At 41.1% G+C, this 15,645-nt stretch overlaps 2 protein-coding genes across 3 annotated transcripts; both read right to left on the reverse strand.

Annotated features, from left to right (window-relative positions):
* Positions 1 to 3,072: 3,072 nt before the first annotated feature.
* Positions 3,073 to 8,611, reverse strand: SMN1 (survival of motor neuron 1, telomeric). Of its 2 annotated transcripts, none has more exons than XM_075527290.1 (9): positions 8,494 to 8,611; positions 8,338 to 8,409; positions 8,113 to 8,250; positions 7,670 to 7,843; positions 7,100 to 7,243; positions 6,019 to 6,090; positions 5,375 to 5,485; positions 4,375 to 4,460; positions 3,073 to 3,651 (listed from the first exon to the last, which is right to left on the reverse strand). In XM_075527290.1, exons 1-8 carry the CDS (start codon positions 8,530 to 8,532, stop codon positions 4,404 to 4,406), a joined length of 807 nt encoding a protein of 268 aa, XP_075383405.1. In that variant the 5' UTR covers positions 8,533 to 8,611; the 3' UTR covers positions 3,073 to 3,651; positions 4,375 to 4,403. The 2 variants fall into 2 exon arrangements, with proteins under 2 accessions (XP_075383405.1, XP_075383406.1); XM_075527291.1 differs by having other exon boundaries at positions 3,075 to 3,651; positions 8,125 to 8,250.
* An 832-nt stretch (positions 8,612 to 9,443) lies between these two features.
* On the reverse strand, positions 9,444 to 15,623 carry LOC142402848 (small EDRK-rich factor 1-like). The gene is made up of 3 exons (XM_075488729.1): positions 15,496 to 15,623; positions 10,492 to 10,600; positions 9,444 to 9,960 (listed from the first exon to the last, which is right to left on the reverse strand). Exons 1-3 carry the CDS (start codon positions 15,500 to 15,502, stop codon positions 9,888 to 9,890), a joined length of 189 nt encoding a protein of 62 aa, XP_075344844.1. The 5' UTR covers positions 15,503 to 15,623; the 3' UTR covers positions 9,444 to 9,887.
* Positions 15,624 to 15,645: the final 22 nt, after the last annotated feature.

Consider the following 15,645-nt stretch of genomic DNA (forward strand, 5'->3'; position numbering starts at 1 on the left):
TATATATATTGTTTTACATACTTTCTAGAGTCTCCCATGGGCCTTTCATTGAGCAAAAGCCAGCTGATTATTCTCCCAGATAGTCACTAGGCTGCATGAACAATGCTGGCGGCAGCAAAAAGTTTGCCTTTGTTTCATTGTCTTTCTGTTGTGAAAAATCCTGAGTATGCACCCCTTAATAACTGAAACACTGCTTCCAGAATTTTAATTGGAATTAATGCTTAGGAATAATGTTTTGGGGTTTTTATAGGTGTGAATTCCTTCGAAGTAAGAAATCAAGTGAGGAAATTGAAAAGTATATTGAAACCTACAGTGGATTTGTCAGAGCGGTGGTAATCTTGTAAGTAATCTTTTCAAGCTATTTAGTTAGAGTGAAGTGACATTCGCAAGAATGGCAGTGGCGAACCTGAGGAAAGCAAGCTGATAGTAACCTATTACTCAGAATCTAAATTTAAATGTTTTTTTACTTGGCTCTGCTGCTGTTACTCATTGGCATTACAAGATTCAGGAAATCTGCACATGTTTAACAGGAAAGGTAGTCGTCTTCTCTCTGCAGCATACAATTTAGGTGTTGTTCTTAACCTGGAGGAGCTCATCCTTCCTGCAGTGAAGGGAATAAAGTCTGCAGCCAAACCGATTGTTCAGCAGTGTCTACACCTGCTGCACCTCAGATGCTTCTCATTTATCCTGTGTCTGGATGATGACAGTCTATTAGAAACGGATAAGTTTAAAGGAGAGAACTTCAAACATGAAATAACATTTCTGAGTAGAGAAGATACTGCTTCAGGATAAATTAATCTTCTGTTTGTATACATTACAACAATTGCAAATTATTTGTCATTCTGAATGGGTATCATTTCTTCCTGTTTGTTCTATACACAGCCCAAAATATTTCTTGCTCATCAAAGCGTATTCAGACTGCTTATATTCAGACTAGACTTTGCCGAGACCTCTTTTGAAATGCCTCTTTAGTTCCCCTTGTCTTCTACAAAGCAATGTAAATTACAAGTAATCAGCGGAAAAAAAGACTGACTTAAAATACAGCTTTGTAACTTTGTTGCTAGTTATATTAGCTTTTATGCCCTAGCTGTTAAAACTGTATTACCAAAATATTTCTTGAATTTAATACTTATTTAGTACAGTCTTAAAACTACCCTCTCTTATATAGGCTAGGGAAAATGTCTTCTTTTGTAAGCAAATGCTAAGTCTGTCACATCACGTTCCTTTATTTCTGACATACATTTTACTATATATAGTGACTTGATGACAAGAGTCCCATCTTGTAAGTAGGCTGGCCGTAACGCAAGACTGAAGAGCATATGTGATGCTACATAGGCATGCAAGAGATTGTTAAACTCAGTATCTTGCATCTGTGCAAAGCTGATCTGGTGTCTGACCTCAAGTGGTTGCATAAGCTAGTGTTGTATTTACTTTGCTCTGTAGGAGGGTATTCAAACATTTGTAAACACACTGGTACCTTTTTCTACTAGGCATTAATGTGCCTGCAAAAGTATCCTCCTTTTTATCAGTCTCCTCAGTCTGGGGTATTAAAATGCTTAAATGAGTTGAGTTCAAAGTTCTACTTTTTACAACCTAATAGCAACAACTCTGCTTTATTTTTAATGTACAATACCTCAGCTTCACTGTATTTTCATTCATGTTTCATATGGGTTTGGACCATCTTTGAATCCTTACTGATGCCTGCTTATTTTTGCAGCAAAGGTTGCAAACTGCTTGAAAAGCTCTCATTGTTAGTAAATTACGTTACAGAAACTGGTTGGAGAAACGTCTTTAGAACACTTAATAACATGCCTGCTTTAAAAGAGCTGGACATTAGCCGTATGTTCACACACCAGATCAAAGCCAGTGCATCAACAGTGACAGCTTCTGTCCAGTGTGTTTCTTGATGCCTGGTCTTGTGACAACAGTAATGGTGGGTTGGCTCCTTGACGCAGAGGACCTTAAAACATTTGATATCATGAAGGAGCAGCATCCCCAGTCCAGGAGTTTAAAGTTATCTTGCAAATGGGTCTTACCACTTTCACCAATTTTTCAAGACTAGAAAATTTGAAATGTTAGGGCTTGGTTTTTTTTTTTCTCTTCCTTCTTGTATTATGAATTATACGCCTGCATTGCCAATAAACATATATTGTAAAATTTTCACCAGGATGAAACATGCCAGTCTCTTCTACAGCAGGGTTAGGTTAATGTGAAAGGATCACGGAACAGAAGACAGGATTAATGTAACTCTAAAAACCTGACTTGCTTTGCATATATGGTTATAGATTGTACCTAAGTGATATCTTCCAAAGAAAAATGTAAAATTTTGCTTAAAGCCTATTTAAAATAATTACTATTAAGTTGTTTGCTTGCAGTGAAATCAATTACATTCATCACTTAATGAAATAAAAATCATAAAACCCTTTATGGTCAGGACTGCACTGAAAATAATATTGGACGCTAGATTTTACTAGTGTTAAAAATGGATAAAGGCCACTTTTTGTAACATAATGCCAGATACTAACACAGGACTAGCTGATTGATGGCAGTTGTGCCTCTTTAGCAATGAACAGTTGCTGAACAGCTGATTTAGAAGCTTTGCATCACTACAAGGAATCTTAATTTATTTCAGCTAGACAATTAAGAAAAAGCCTTCAAAGTGGCTTAGGGACATTAAGATTATGTCTTTCTCTTCTTGCTCAATTATTTGTGGGAAAACTGATTTTCTGACACTCAACTACAGTAGGAAAAGGAACTGAATGCAGCAAAGTTCAGGCCTGTATTTGGCTAGTTTCCCTGAAAAGCAAACCGCTGGCATTAATTAAATTACTGTCTAGTTCTGTGGCTGCAGCCTCTATTCTACCAGAGTTAAGATGGTATGGGCTGAAATCTAAGTCCATACTTACCATTACCTTTCCACAGTCTGCTTTTTCTAATTTGCTTTTAGTAATGGTACTCAGAAAAAGGCCACACGGCAAAACTTTCTGGTGTATTTCAGCCATTAATCCAACAGACAGATATCTACAGAAGCTAAAAATAAAAAACCACACCCCTAAATTCAAAGTTTGAAAAGTAGAACTTTATTAACAAGCATTTGAAACAAAAAAGGAGCCTTTCTGAATCCAGCTGTCATATTCAGGATTCTAATCAGACCCATAAGATATCTCTTTTAATATCATGGTATACCGTTTTCCAGGCCATTGCCACCAGTGGCCACCACAACATACATTGCTGCCATAGCTGTATCCTAAAAGAATATACTGTAATTGCTAGTTCCGGTGTTGTCATTCAGATAAAAAGTCTGAGGAATACAAGAGGTGTTAAAATGACAGATAAATGAAATCTATCATGTGGGGCTAAAAGACTTAAATCTATCATGTGGTAAAAAGACTTAAAATTGTTTCAGGGAAGTAAAAAATACTTTATTGCTGCAGCGCTTTCTAAATACATTTGACTAGAGGTCTTTAAGAAATCACTCATTTCAACGCACATAGAATTCCTAGTCTCAAGTTATTTGTTTACTTGTTATCAGGGGCAGCTCAATGTTAAGAAAATGTTAAGATTAATTGTCTTGATAAAATTCTGATCTTCACCATCAACCATCAGTGCATAAGTGATATACACCTCTCAGTGGGAAAGATTTGTACCTGGCTTTAAAAAAGAAGCAAAAATTAGTACATAAGAGCTTTTTCTTTTTAAACAAACAAATAAGAATTACTCAACTACACAGAAATTACATGTTGTCACACAAAATCAGAAAAACAAGTCCCCAAGAGAATATAGTTTTGTTCCATAAGGAACTAAACAATATACTGCAGAATTCTACACAAAGGATTTCAAATAAAAGCACAGTCACTGAAGTACTGAGAACAGAATTGCTCAACAATATGAAAGTGAAATGTTGATCTTGTCCTGAAAACAAAGTTTAGCTACACATCCTGCTATCCCATCTGTATAAAGAAGCAGTTGCTTCTGAAGGTGGGTACATAGATGCAAAAATTGCATTTCATTTAACAACCTTTTATTCTCAAAATAGCCCATAAACAAATAAGGTAACTCTTAACAATTCAAGTAAGCTGAGCTATTAATTCTGATGTAGAGAGATGCTGTAGTTAAACTTCTCATCAGAGCAATAAAATACTTTCCTTCATTCTAGCCAAGAAAATAGTATTCCACGGCTGCTAAGCAAAGAAGGGATTAATACTGGCGGAAGTGTTCTTTGTAGAGAGCCATAAGAGAGGATGGAAGTCCTGAAGCTCACAGTTTTTGCACAGAATTCCAATCTTGTTGAGAGCTTGTAAAATGAACTGTAGTTTCAAACAAATTTGTCAAGCAACACTGTATCTTCATTTAGCACAAAATTATGATACTTACAATCCTTCAAAACAATGATGGATATTCAGTTATTTTGCATGCATTTCTCTCTCCAGTGCTGCTTCCATTCGACTTTGTTTTAAACCCTACAAGATACAATTTAGTAAAATCTTGGTTTCACTAACATGGAAATAAAAGCTTTAGTTGCAGAACAAAAACATTTCTGGACTATTTTTTTTTAATCCATTACAAATCCAGAATAGCTTTTAACTCTTTGGGGAAATCAGAATGGGCGGTTTAAACAGGACAAAAGACAAACTCCATGTCTTCTTTACACAGTGGCTCTACAGAATAATTTCAAAATATATTTCTTGTTCATTTAAAAGTAAATTAAAGCAATCCAAATTATATATAACCCGAAGCAAGAAATTCCAAAACTAGTCTTTCGAAGATACCCTATGGCACAAAATCCCCCCTTTCCAACTTCCCCAATGCAAAGTTTAATTCCTCCTGTAATTTTCTTTCTTGATAAGTGTACAAAGGAAAATAGAAATCAATACTCCATGTCACAGATTTTTCACAACTATGCTGACAGCTCCTGCTGGACCTTCACGATCACCTGAAACAATTACTGATGAATAGTCTCTGCAAAAATGCCAGATCTGATCCTAAATGTGATACTACCACTCATACTCCAAGAAAATACGTAGAAGATGATTACTGAATAATAAACATGTTCAGATTTACTCCACCTGTCTACAAAGACAGAACTGGTTGTTTCAGAATGGCTATAAAACGCTGGCTATAAAGTACCTAATAGGACCCCTCCAGTGGAACAAAGAACTAAACCAACATGGACTATATATATATATGCTGGCTCATGTGACTCCTACTCAAGGACAAGAATACTTACAGAATACAAAATACCCTTAAATTTAGCTATCATGAATTAGAAAGAGATCTAAAAAGCAGCCCTCCCTGTCTAACTTCTTGCAGAGAACCGCAGCAGCAACACAAAAGCAAAATTACAGAGACATTTCAAGACAGAAGTAGCACATACCAGGTAATACCCAGTGTGATAACCACTCATGTACCAAGCTATCAACATGCTCCCCAATGCTTCATCATCCTCAGGAGAGTCTGGCCTCATAGGTGGTGGAGGAGGAATCAACTAAGAAATCACAAAGGAAATGTCTGTGTTTCAGTAGGGTATATCCCAGGTTAGATAGGAACCAATTCTAAAAGATCAAAATATAAAACTGAAAAATAGGAACATGTCCTCAATGCATTCTCTGAAAAAGAACCAAATAAGATGGTACATTCTGAAAACATGTAACTTCCAAAGCCTGGGAGAAATAAGATTCCTGTAGCTTGACTGTACACAAAAAGTTTTGTTAGGGGAAAATATTTATCTGCATCAGTGAAATGCTGTTAACCAAATGTAAGGTGTAGTTTCTTCAAATAATTTTTCTCTTGATATTCTTACCAACAGCTTCACTACCACAAAAATGAGTGCAGACCCGACCTTGTGCATTAGATTCTTGTAATATTGGTAACTGAATGCGTTATCAAATACCTGGAAAACAGAGACTGTAACACAGAAATGTGTTCTAAAAACACGGGCGGTGAGCACATTCAGTTAGAAAACTTGAGATAACCAGTACTCATCTCTGACACTTTCTTCCTCATTCTCCCATCACTTACCGGTGGTCCTGCTGGGAAGGGTGGGGGCCAGCAAGATAAAAATGATGGAGGTGCCCTGAATTTTGATCCAGGCTACATTGAAAAAAATTGAATAGTGTAAATTAACAAGAAATTTCAGGCATTAGCATTTTATTTAAGAGAATTACTTGAAGCAATTCACAAACCATAAACCAAAGACAACACATCCCAGCAATTTAATGAAACTGCAGTAACAACACACAGTAGCTATTTCTGTGGAGCATTCCATGCCTGGAAACGTAAAACTTACATGTGTCACTGAGGTAAACAGTGCTGAAACAGGGTTCTCGTTAATACAAGCATTTTAAAAGGTTTTTTCTAAGTAGAAGTCAGTGGTTGCACTCTCACATGAAGAAACATATCTAATATTGCCCACAGGCAAACAGATAATTTCTCTGCTCCTGTGTGCCAGGGGGCAACATGCTGGCTAAATTCCATTATGCTTGTGAATGTCTTTAACATGATCTTAGATACAAATCTACTGATATGAAAGAAAAAAGATAAAAGAAAACCTTATAAAGAAATCTTGCACAAACAGTAATATTTAGAAAACATAATACTGTGTTCAACTGCACTATTATTTAGACTCCTACACAACAGGAAAACTGAAGAGTATACCCCAGCCCTCATAATTCAATAGAGAAGCTACAGCTGAGAGCTTCTATTACATCTGGACATCACTTTTGCTGCCTTCAGTGTCCTGTGTAATGAAACATATAAATCAGGTAGAAAAAGTGGAATCTTAAAACATCAACAGTGTTATAATTAACAGCACTACCAGGGAACAACATCCCTCTTTTAAGTTACACGGCAATTGCAAAGCAAGTGTTAGCTAGGGAGAAGGTTTTCCTCACTAGACAGCAGCACTGCAGGAGGGCTACACTGTGACTAGATTATTACAAAATGACATACTAACAGGTTCTAACATGCATATCTATATACCCATTCTCAAAATGCTGTTATTTGGTGTCTAGACAATGATAAATACTATCCTATTGTCTCAGAATTTAGACATCAGGCTTAACAGTGGTATATGATTTATTTCAGATAAGGCTGAGCTTACCCTTCCCAGGCCTGGGGCTGCTGGCGGTGCAGGAAAACGTAGATTTTGAGGGGAGAATCTTGCTTTCGTGCAGTTGTTTTTGTTTCGAGGTGACTGGGACGATTTTTCACTTTCATCCGTTGAATATGGAGTCTCATTCTCATTCTAGAAGACCAAGACATTTTTATGAGATGCACTAAACAGGAGTTTACAGCAAGCAATTTTAGTGTGAAAAAGCTTGGAAAGCCCCATCCACATCCTCCCCTCTCTCTAGCCATCCCAGTCCTACTCAGGAAAGATCTTACAAGCTCATAATCTCATCTGCTCATCATTTTAGCTATGTTATCTCTCACTCGTTAATTTCTTCTTGTCCCCTCCTTTTCTTCCATGCTGAGTTCAAGAAGTAAGGGGACGCTTTCATTCCCTCCATCAGCTTGTGTCCATTCACAATGGAATCAGGTATCGATTCTCACTCTGAACACTGCAGTGGTACTAGAAATACTGAAAAAATTGATTCTCCCACTTTCTCTTTCCTTTTCAGAAGAATGAAAAAGTGTCCCTCACTTCCCCAGAATTCCCCATCCTGCTTACTGTTTCATCACTGGCTGGAGGAAGTAGCTCAGACAGGTTCTGCTCCTCCTGATTTCCATATCCCGTGTAAGTAACAACACACGTGCCTCTCTTCTGATTGATGGAGGCAATAGTTGCTAGGTACATGTTACCATCCTCAGACCAAACAGCGTTACAGCTGTCACCAACCTTCCACTGCAACAGAAGCAAGAGAGGCAAGTAAATACCTACACCAATGATCAGAAAGAAAGATACCTTCTTCTAAACTACTTTTCGAGAAAGATGACTCCCACCCAGAAAGGTTTTCCTTTGCATTTCATGAAACTGCTCAACGTAACCTATAAATAAGGTTTATAACGTTATCGCCCCCCCACCCCAGAACGTTACTCTCAAGGTGATGAAAAAGCTACTTTTGAGTACCACAGAGAAGTACGACATGCAGTACGAGCATCGCTAGCATTTACAGGCGGGGCGACCTGTTTCAAAGGCACTGTGTTGCTCTTCTTTCTGTTTCTGTTCTTTTTGTTGTTTTTCCTCTTCATCCCCAGGCGCTGCTCCTGTTTGTCCGAAGGCTCCGAACACTCTCCATTCTTTAAAGCGTTCTTCGGGAAAAGAAAGGAGGGAAACAATAAACGGCAATCCAGCGCCCTTAGCCCAGGGTCCAGCCACGCTCGGACCGCCCCCCTTACCTTGAAGGAGGCCACCGCCTTGTCGTACGCCTTGATGAGGGCCGTGTCGTCCCACACGTCCGAGTCGTCGCTCTGCGGAGGCCACAGACCGCTTTACCGCCGCTCCAGAGCCCCGCTCCCGCCCCCCGCCCCGCCCCGGCCCCGGCCGGCGCCCACCTGCCCGGTCCCGCGCCGGAACAGCACCCTGTCCGCCATGGCCGGCCCCGGCCCCGCGCGGCCGCCTGCTGCGCACGCGCCAAGCGCCACTTCCGGCGCGCCGCGGCCCCGCCCCTTGTTGGTGACGTCAGGCCGCGGCTGCCGGGCCCGGCCGGAGCCGTGCCGTGGGGCGAGCCGCCGCGCTGGTCACCGCCTTGGCCGGCGCCGCTGCCGGGAGGCCGCGCAGAAGGCTGCCAGGGGCCTGACTTCAGTCGAAGGCTCCACGTCAGTCAGGACGCGCTGCCTCTCCCTGGAAGAGCTTGGCTGAACCCCCGTAGCAGAGAAATCTGCTTCATTTCTCACCAGCTGCAGGTACGACATCGCCAAAACCAGCTACGTTTTCCTTCAGACTCTCCTCAGGCTGTGCCAGCGGCCTGCCAACAATAAATGCACTTGGATCCATTAGAGCTTGTACGGAGAAAGGCTGCAAAGTTCTCTCCTTCCAGAGATTTAAGCCAGTCTCACCTCGGTCAGTACTCAACACGCTCAAGCATGTCTCTAAAGCAGTGCTGCGTTTTCTCCCACTAAGTTTTATTCTTGAGGCTAGTTTAAGCAGCAATTTTAAATCATTTTAGTGACCGAGCAAGTTCAAGATCCACTTACATCTGCAACTCATTAACTTCAAGCCTGCAGCTTCCCTAAAGTTAATATCAGTAGTAGATTCACAGTCAGTGACATGCACCAATGAAGTCCGCAACTTGACAGGCATCTTCTACAGCACAGACTTACTATGGCATATTATATAGCTTATAAGTAGAAATAAAATTTGTAATATAAGAAATGCATATTATATTATTATACTTGCATACTTATATTGCATTTCTCCACAATTTATCTATTCTTTGTGTTCCTGGTAACTTCTTAGAAATCAACTGATTATCAAAGCATAACCATTTCAGACTAGACAGTACTTCATGCAACATTTTATTGTAAAAATAATTTAAGATGAGATTTACAGTTCAGACCTCCATAAAGTTAAGCACATTTTACAAGTGTGTTCCATTCTGAATGAAGCTGTACTTCAAGAATTAAGACAAGAAAGTCTGGTCTAACTGTGGATTCAGAAATTCACTGTTACTGGAACCATTAAGTGAAACCAACAAATGCAGCAAAAGCTGAAGTAAAGCTATTGCTTGGTACTTGTGTTCATATACATGCAGAAGAGTGTGTAGTCAGGTTTTAAATAGCACTCCAGACAACTAAGCCTACGCTAACCAGAAAATACTCTAAACTAATGCTAGTTGAACAACTTTGCAAAATAGATGGTTAATCATTTAACAGCCAGACACTTTTCATGAATGATCTTCTAGGCCCTTCTCTTCATTGGTGCACTCCATCTTCTCCATACAGGCAGTTCATTTTGCTCCTGCCTGCAGAGACTTCCTTTCATTAGCCGCTTTTTGTTTTTGCTGCATAATTTCAGAGTCTCTGTGAAGAAAAAAAGTTGGATTTCAGATGCTGGCTCACTGTTTTTCTAAGTAGAGTCTCCTCATGCTTGTTTTTGCCTTTTAGCAACACCCATTGCAAAAAGGGAAAAAGATTAGTATAAAAATTCTCAGTTAGCCGTGAGCAGACTGTTTCTATTATCCTGTTTTTTCAATACAGTATCCCATGAGGTAGACAAGTTACTTGACTAGTAGCCAAGTCTAATTTTTTTAGAAGTAAAGGACACAATGGATCAAACATCTTCAGCAAAGTGTTACACAATCTTTTCCTGTTCATACCAGGCAAAAAGCTGCTCAAAAGAAATAAAAGCTTTACAGGTCTTACCAAAAATAAATCTGTTTAACAGCAGATACAGTAAAACCTACATGCACAGTTTATGCTCTGGCATGTGAATGGACCATGAATCAAGGCAAAGTACTTAAATGCTGTTTCAGCTAAGACACTGGATTTTTTCTGACCCATTTTCCCCTCCTATTTTGCCCAACCATTTCACTTAACTGTACTAGATCTTACCTCTGTTTTCTCTGAGAAGCAGACAAGCTATCCTCTTTCCTTTTCCCTTTGTGGATCTCCTGAGCCTTCTTCAGGTTCTTTTGGCGGGCAAGTTCACGCTGGTTCCCACCTGTAAGATAATACACAGTTTATACAGGTACTACCACTTTTTACACATAGCTTGCCTATGTAGAAGTCTGTTATAAAGGTCATAAGGTTTAGCTCAATCTGTAGAGTTGGTATGGCAGTATCTTCTGCAGTTGGTAGTATCTTCCATCACAGTCTCCCCCTCCAGTGCACAGTGGGAGGCATGAAAGCCTGTTAGTTCTCACATTTATATTTCTACAGATCATGTCCAAGAGATCACCAAAATCCATTCCAACATTCCTTCCAGAAATGCAATGCAGGTTCCCATAAAAGACTGAAGGCAGACCATCCCATCAATAGCCTGGGCAAAATTATGACAGTAACTCATCCAAAGATGAGCCATCCTCTATCTCAGATTCCAGCATCCAATAGAGCTTACAAATTAATTTTAGACCAAAAGAACAGCATTAAAATGAGGGCAGCCTGAGAGAGTTTATAAGGTTCCTCCAACTCTTCCCAAGGCCCTTTAAGAAATCAAAAAGAAAATGGTTGTAAGTATTGGGAATCCAGAAACATCCACCTGCTTTCAGTCTGTAGTGCCGTCATACAAAATCACCAATGGATTCCATCATATCCTGTGGTCAAGCACTATGAACTTTAAGTCTTGCTCATACTTAGCAATAGCAGTTAGGGCCCTTACATGTATTTGTAGAAAGAATACACTTCTGCAGATGCCACTTAGAAGATGACCAGTGTAGTTAATTCATATGGGAACTCTGGCTTTACTTTTTACTGAATAAAGTCCCCAAAACCACTTAACACAGGATTCATAATGTGTTATTGGGCACTCATATCCCACAAGCTCAGCTAGCGCTACCAAATGCTAAAGTTGCCTTACTCTGGGAACCATGAAAGCAGCATAGTACACAAGAAGCTGTATGTAGGTTTAATTAATTTTTGCTTCAAGGTAGCTGACGTGTATGCAGTATGAGGCTACGGCAGCTATGGAGCTTCAGCCCAAGATTTTGTTTACCTACCATATACCACAGAGCCCCTTGCAAAAGAAGTGGGACTGATAAAGCTGAAATTAACACACAACCAAAACTCCAGTTCCTCATCAAGACACCTTGTTCAGAATAAAATGACTTACCACTTTCTCAAAACAGGTGTGTGCATATGTCCCTGCACAGGGTGGACAACCCTAATGCTGTTCATGTGCAAGAGTATTTTCATGCTATTGAAGGAACTGGCAAACAAGCATTCAGGAAGGTTCCTTTCATACACTATTATGGGCTTCAGTTCACAGCTTTCTTTCCCATGCATGCTTTTTAGATTTCATTGTGAAGCAACATCTGCATTTTTCAATCTTCCTCATTTTATGAGTTTCTCTATGTAGGTTTTCCCTTAACTTAGCAGCAAGGGCAGTTATAGTTGTTCTACCTACATTCCTTGTGATGGACTGTTAGTCCATTTAATTAATTACACTCAAATACTATTAAAGAGGTGACCTCAAAAGATTTTTTTTATTTGAAATCAAGTGCAGCACTTAAGCATGGCCTTAGCAAGTGCTTAGCCTCACTTTCAACAAAAGTGAGAAAAGTAACATATATATATATATATATGTTACTTACATAAAGACACAAAAACACATCACAGTTGCCAGAGAGTATACCTCTTCAGGGGACAGCCAGCTTTCCCTAGGACTACCAACCCCCTGAACTCCTGACAAGTTAGGCATGCAATCTTTTTGATTGGACCACATTCCTGAGGGCATGAGATCAAAACCAGCACACCACAACTGCTGCTCAGAGCAGATGCAACTCTCCATCTAAATACGCGGGGTCTTCCAGGCAATGGCCACAGCCATCACAATTACAAACTCCTCTGCATTAGCTGACAATCTTTCCTTACTATCCACCTCCTTACAGCAGTTCTAGTCTGCTCTAACCTGCCCGAGCTGGTTCACTTGCTTGGTATTTCTTCTTGCCCTGATTCTTTTGGACCAAGTGTTCCAGATACACTAGGCATAATCACTTGTGCTGTTCAAAAAACACAATCACATTTTTTCTATGCTCAAAAATGAAAGCTCCATCTCCCCATAATTTCTGTTGTGCCTCTTTTCAGTCTCTCTCCAGTCTTAAGACTACCTATGCCATCTTTCAATCTTGAAGACAGAGATTTCTCAATCTTCATGAACCTGTAATTTCAGATACATGGAAGCAGTTTAGGACTAGGTCAATTTTAAACAGCAACCTGTTGATACAATCCACAGGTTTGTACTCACCCCATTTCTGAGCTGATAAAGGTACCTGCCAGGTCAACAAGTAGACAAAAGCAACCCTGCAGAAGCAGGGGTTCTGTGCATTCTTCACACCAGTATGTGTACTGTCTGGCAAAGTGCCAGAAGCCCAAATGAAAACAGTGTATTATGACTGCTGCCTCCTGAGGGCTGCTCCTGCCTTGGAAGATGTACTTCATCTGTGACAGGACATCAAGTACTACCTTTTGAAAAAGTTAGGAGAACTCCTGGTCCATCCTCCTCACTAGCATTCAGTGAGATCCTGTCCCCAAAGTCCATGTAGAAGAAGGGCCACTATTTGTTCAGAAACTGAAGTCAAACAGCTATCCATCTCTGGCAGTACTGGTGTTGATTAGAACCTGATGACTCATGAGCAGATGATACATTCCAGGCTATAAATGGTTCTGAAGTTGTGGTGCTCAGGAGGCATGAATACCATACAAACAAGTTAGCAGCAATGAAACAGCTCTTCTGTGGTGCTCAAAGTGAAATATCTTCTTTTATCATGAAGAAAAAGAGGCAGGAAATCAAAACACACTGCTATAGTCAGAATTCATATAGCAGTTATCCTCCACCCTTAGCCTAATGCACTTCCTTTCCAAGTAAACATTGCACAGGGTGTCTGCAGAGTTATTTCATACACATGGTAAGATTGTAAACTCAAGAACCAAACTGAATGGCATCACTGAAAAGCCTGGCTGCCACTTGTGCACAGCAAAGCAGAGCAGGTAGAAAAGTAGAGCAATACAGTATGCACACAAGGCATATAAAGCCAAACAGCTATTTGAAAAGAAACTTACTTGTACCATCCCTGCTTCCAATTAAACATTGCCAAGGACTGTTTGGCCCCAGTACTTCACCTGGGATGCTGAATGAGTACCCCTAGCTCCCAGGGAGAGGGTACTGTTTTCTACATTCTGTAACATCAACCTAAGTCTTCCATGAAGTGTGGTCCAGTCCTGACAGAAGACAGTTCAGCTTCCTGTAATGTGAAATTCAAGCGTGAACTGCCACATAAAGGCCAGTACACCCTTCCTGCTTACACCTATGCTTGAGCACCCCCATCCTTGCCTGCCTCTGCAAGACATACGCCTTAGTTCAATCTGTTCCTGCTCTTCCAACAACAAGATCCAGCTATTCTTGAAGAAAGAGATAAGCAAAAGACTTCTGAATAGCACTGGAACAAGCAGTAATTATCTCTACTGTAAGGATGTCAAAGAGAATGGCAGTAAGGATTGGCTACTGAGGTCATCAACCCTGGAGTTCTTTGAGCAGGAAAGGATCTAATCACATCAGAACTCAAAGCAGAAGAAAAGGACCTGCCACCATGGCCCAAAAATAGAATGCAAAAGTAAACAGAGCAGTTTGATGCAAACACAAACCAATAATGGAAGACAAGTGACAAAAACCCCTCCTATTCATCTAGTCACCACCATCTTCACAAATTTATTAAGTTTTCAGGTACCCTGAAATTTGGCAGTGCAACAAGTACCATGAACTTATGAGCTCAGAAGCACAACAAGTAGTTGTTAATAAGCAATCCATTCTTATTCTATTTTACTACGTGTCCATTTGAAATCACAGGGTCTAGTCCAGGTCTGACTGATAACAAAGTGCTGTACTCTAGAAACATATACCAAAGCTACAACTAGACTGTATGGTAGCACACCACAACTTCTACACCTCTGGTATTTCAGATACTGTATTAAACTAGGTCATCCTAAAATGAAGTCTTAGGATTCTGCTATGCTCAGGTGTGGGACACTGTACCTCTTTTTAACCTTAAGCTATGTTTATTTTAGCATCATGCAGAACAGGGAAAAATATCAACAAAAGCCATGAACCTGCCTCTTCCTCACATTCACAGTCTGATCTGTGCACAAACTGTTTATGATCCAGGCCTTCATCTGCACTTCCAGCAGTACAGTGGCTTCAAAGGTACATATTTTTAAGCATGAATGTAAAAGCACCTCCTTAAACACAGGCAGTTTCTGTATTGCCAAGTATAATACACAGAAGCCAAAACAGCAACCCCACCAACGAGGTGAGCCAGAGTATTCTAGGTTTGGTTCACAGTTCTCCACCATTTTAGAGTAGATAGACCAACGTTACTTTTGAATAAGGTCATGATTAGCACGCCCTGTTGCCCTTTCAACGACAGCCTTAACAAACACCATTTAAGCAACGTAGTATTAAGTATTTGGCAGTGACATAGAAAACGTTTATTAAAGACTGGACGGTAGCCAGGACCGCAACTGAGCGTTACTGTTGTTCTAGCAGATCACCATCCTTCTTCCTCCTCCCCGCCCCTCAACACAGCCGCGCCAGGGCATGGGGCAAGGATGTTTTTGCTCCAAGCCTGGCACGGCGGCAGGATGTGGGAAGCCTCAGCCCCAGCGGCCCACACGCTCGCCGCGAGATTTCGCCACGGGGACACCAAGCCCACAAGGACCAAGACCCGACAGCGGCACCACACAGCAGCCAACCCCCGCCCCCGGACCGACCGCCGGGCTGCCCTCGGCGTCGCGCCCAGGCCGCACTTCTCCGCTGGCCTAGAGCGGACCGGCCCGCCGCCGTTCCGGCGGAGCGGCCAAAGGCTCACCGCCCACTCCGCCCCCCTGAGGCCTGCCGGCACTCACGGGTCATCGCGAGACACTCAGGCCGCGCAGCACCACAACCGCCGCCGCCAACCGCCCGACACCCCCGTCCGACTGCCAGAATGTTCTCCCTCCCCGCCCCCTGCTGACGCCCCTTATAAACCTCACCGGCCGCCAACGTCACTGCGGCGC

This window comes from Mycteria americana, chromosome Z (genome assembly GCF_035582795.1).
Source record: "Mycteria americana isolate JAX WOST 10 ecotype Jacksonville Zoo and Gardens chromosome Z, USCA_MyAme_1.0, whole genome shotgun sequence".
In the NCBI taxonomy this organism is placed as follows: domain Eukaryota; kingdom Metazoa; phylum Chordata; class Aves; order Ciconiiformes; family Ciconiidae; genus Mycteria; species Mycteria americana.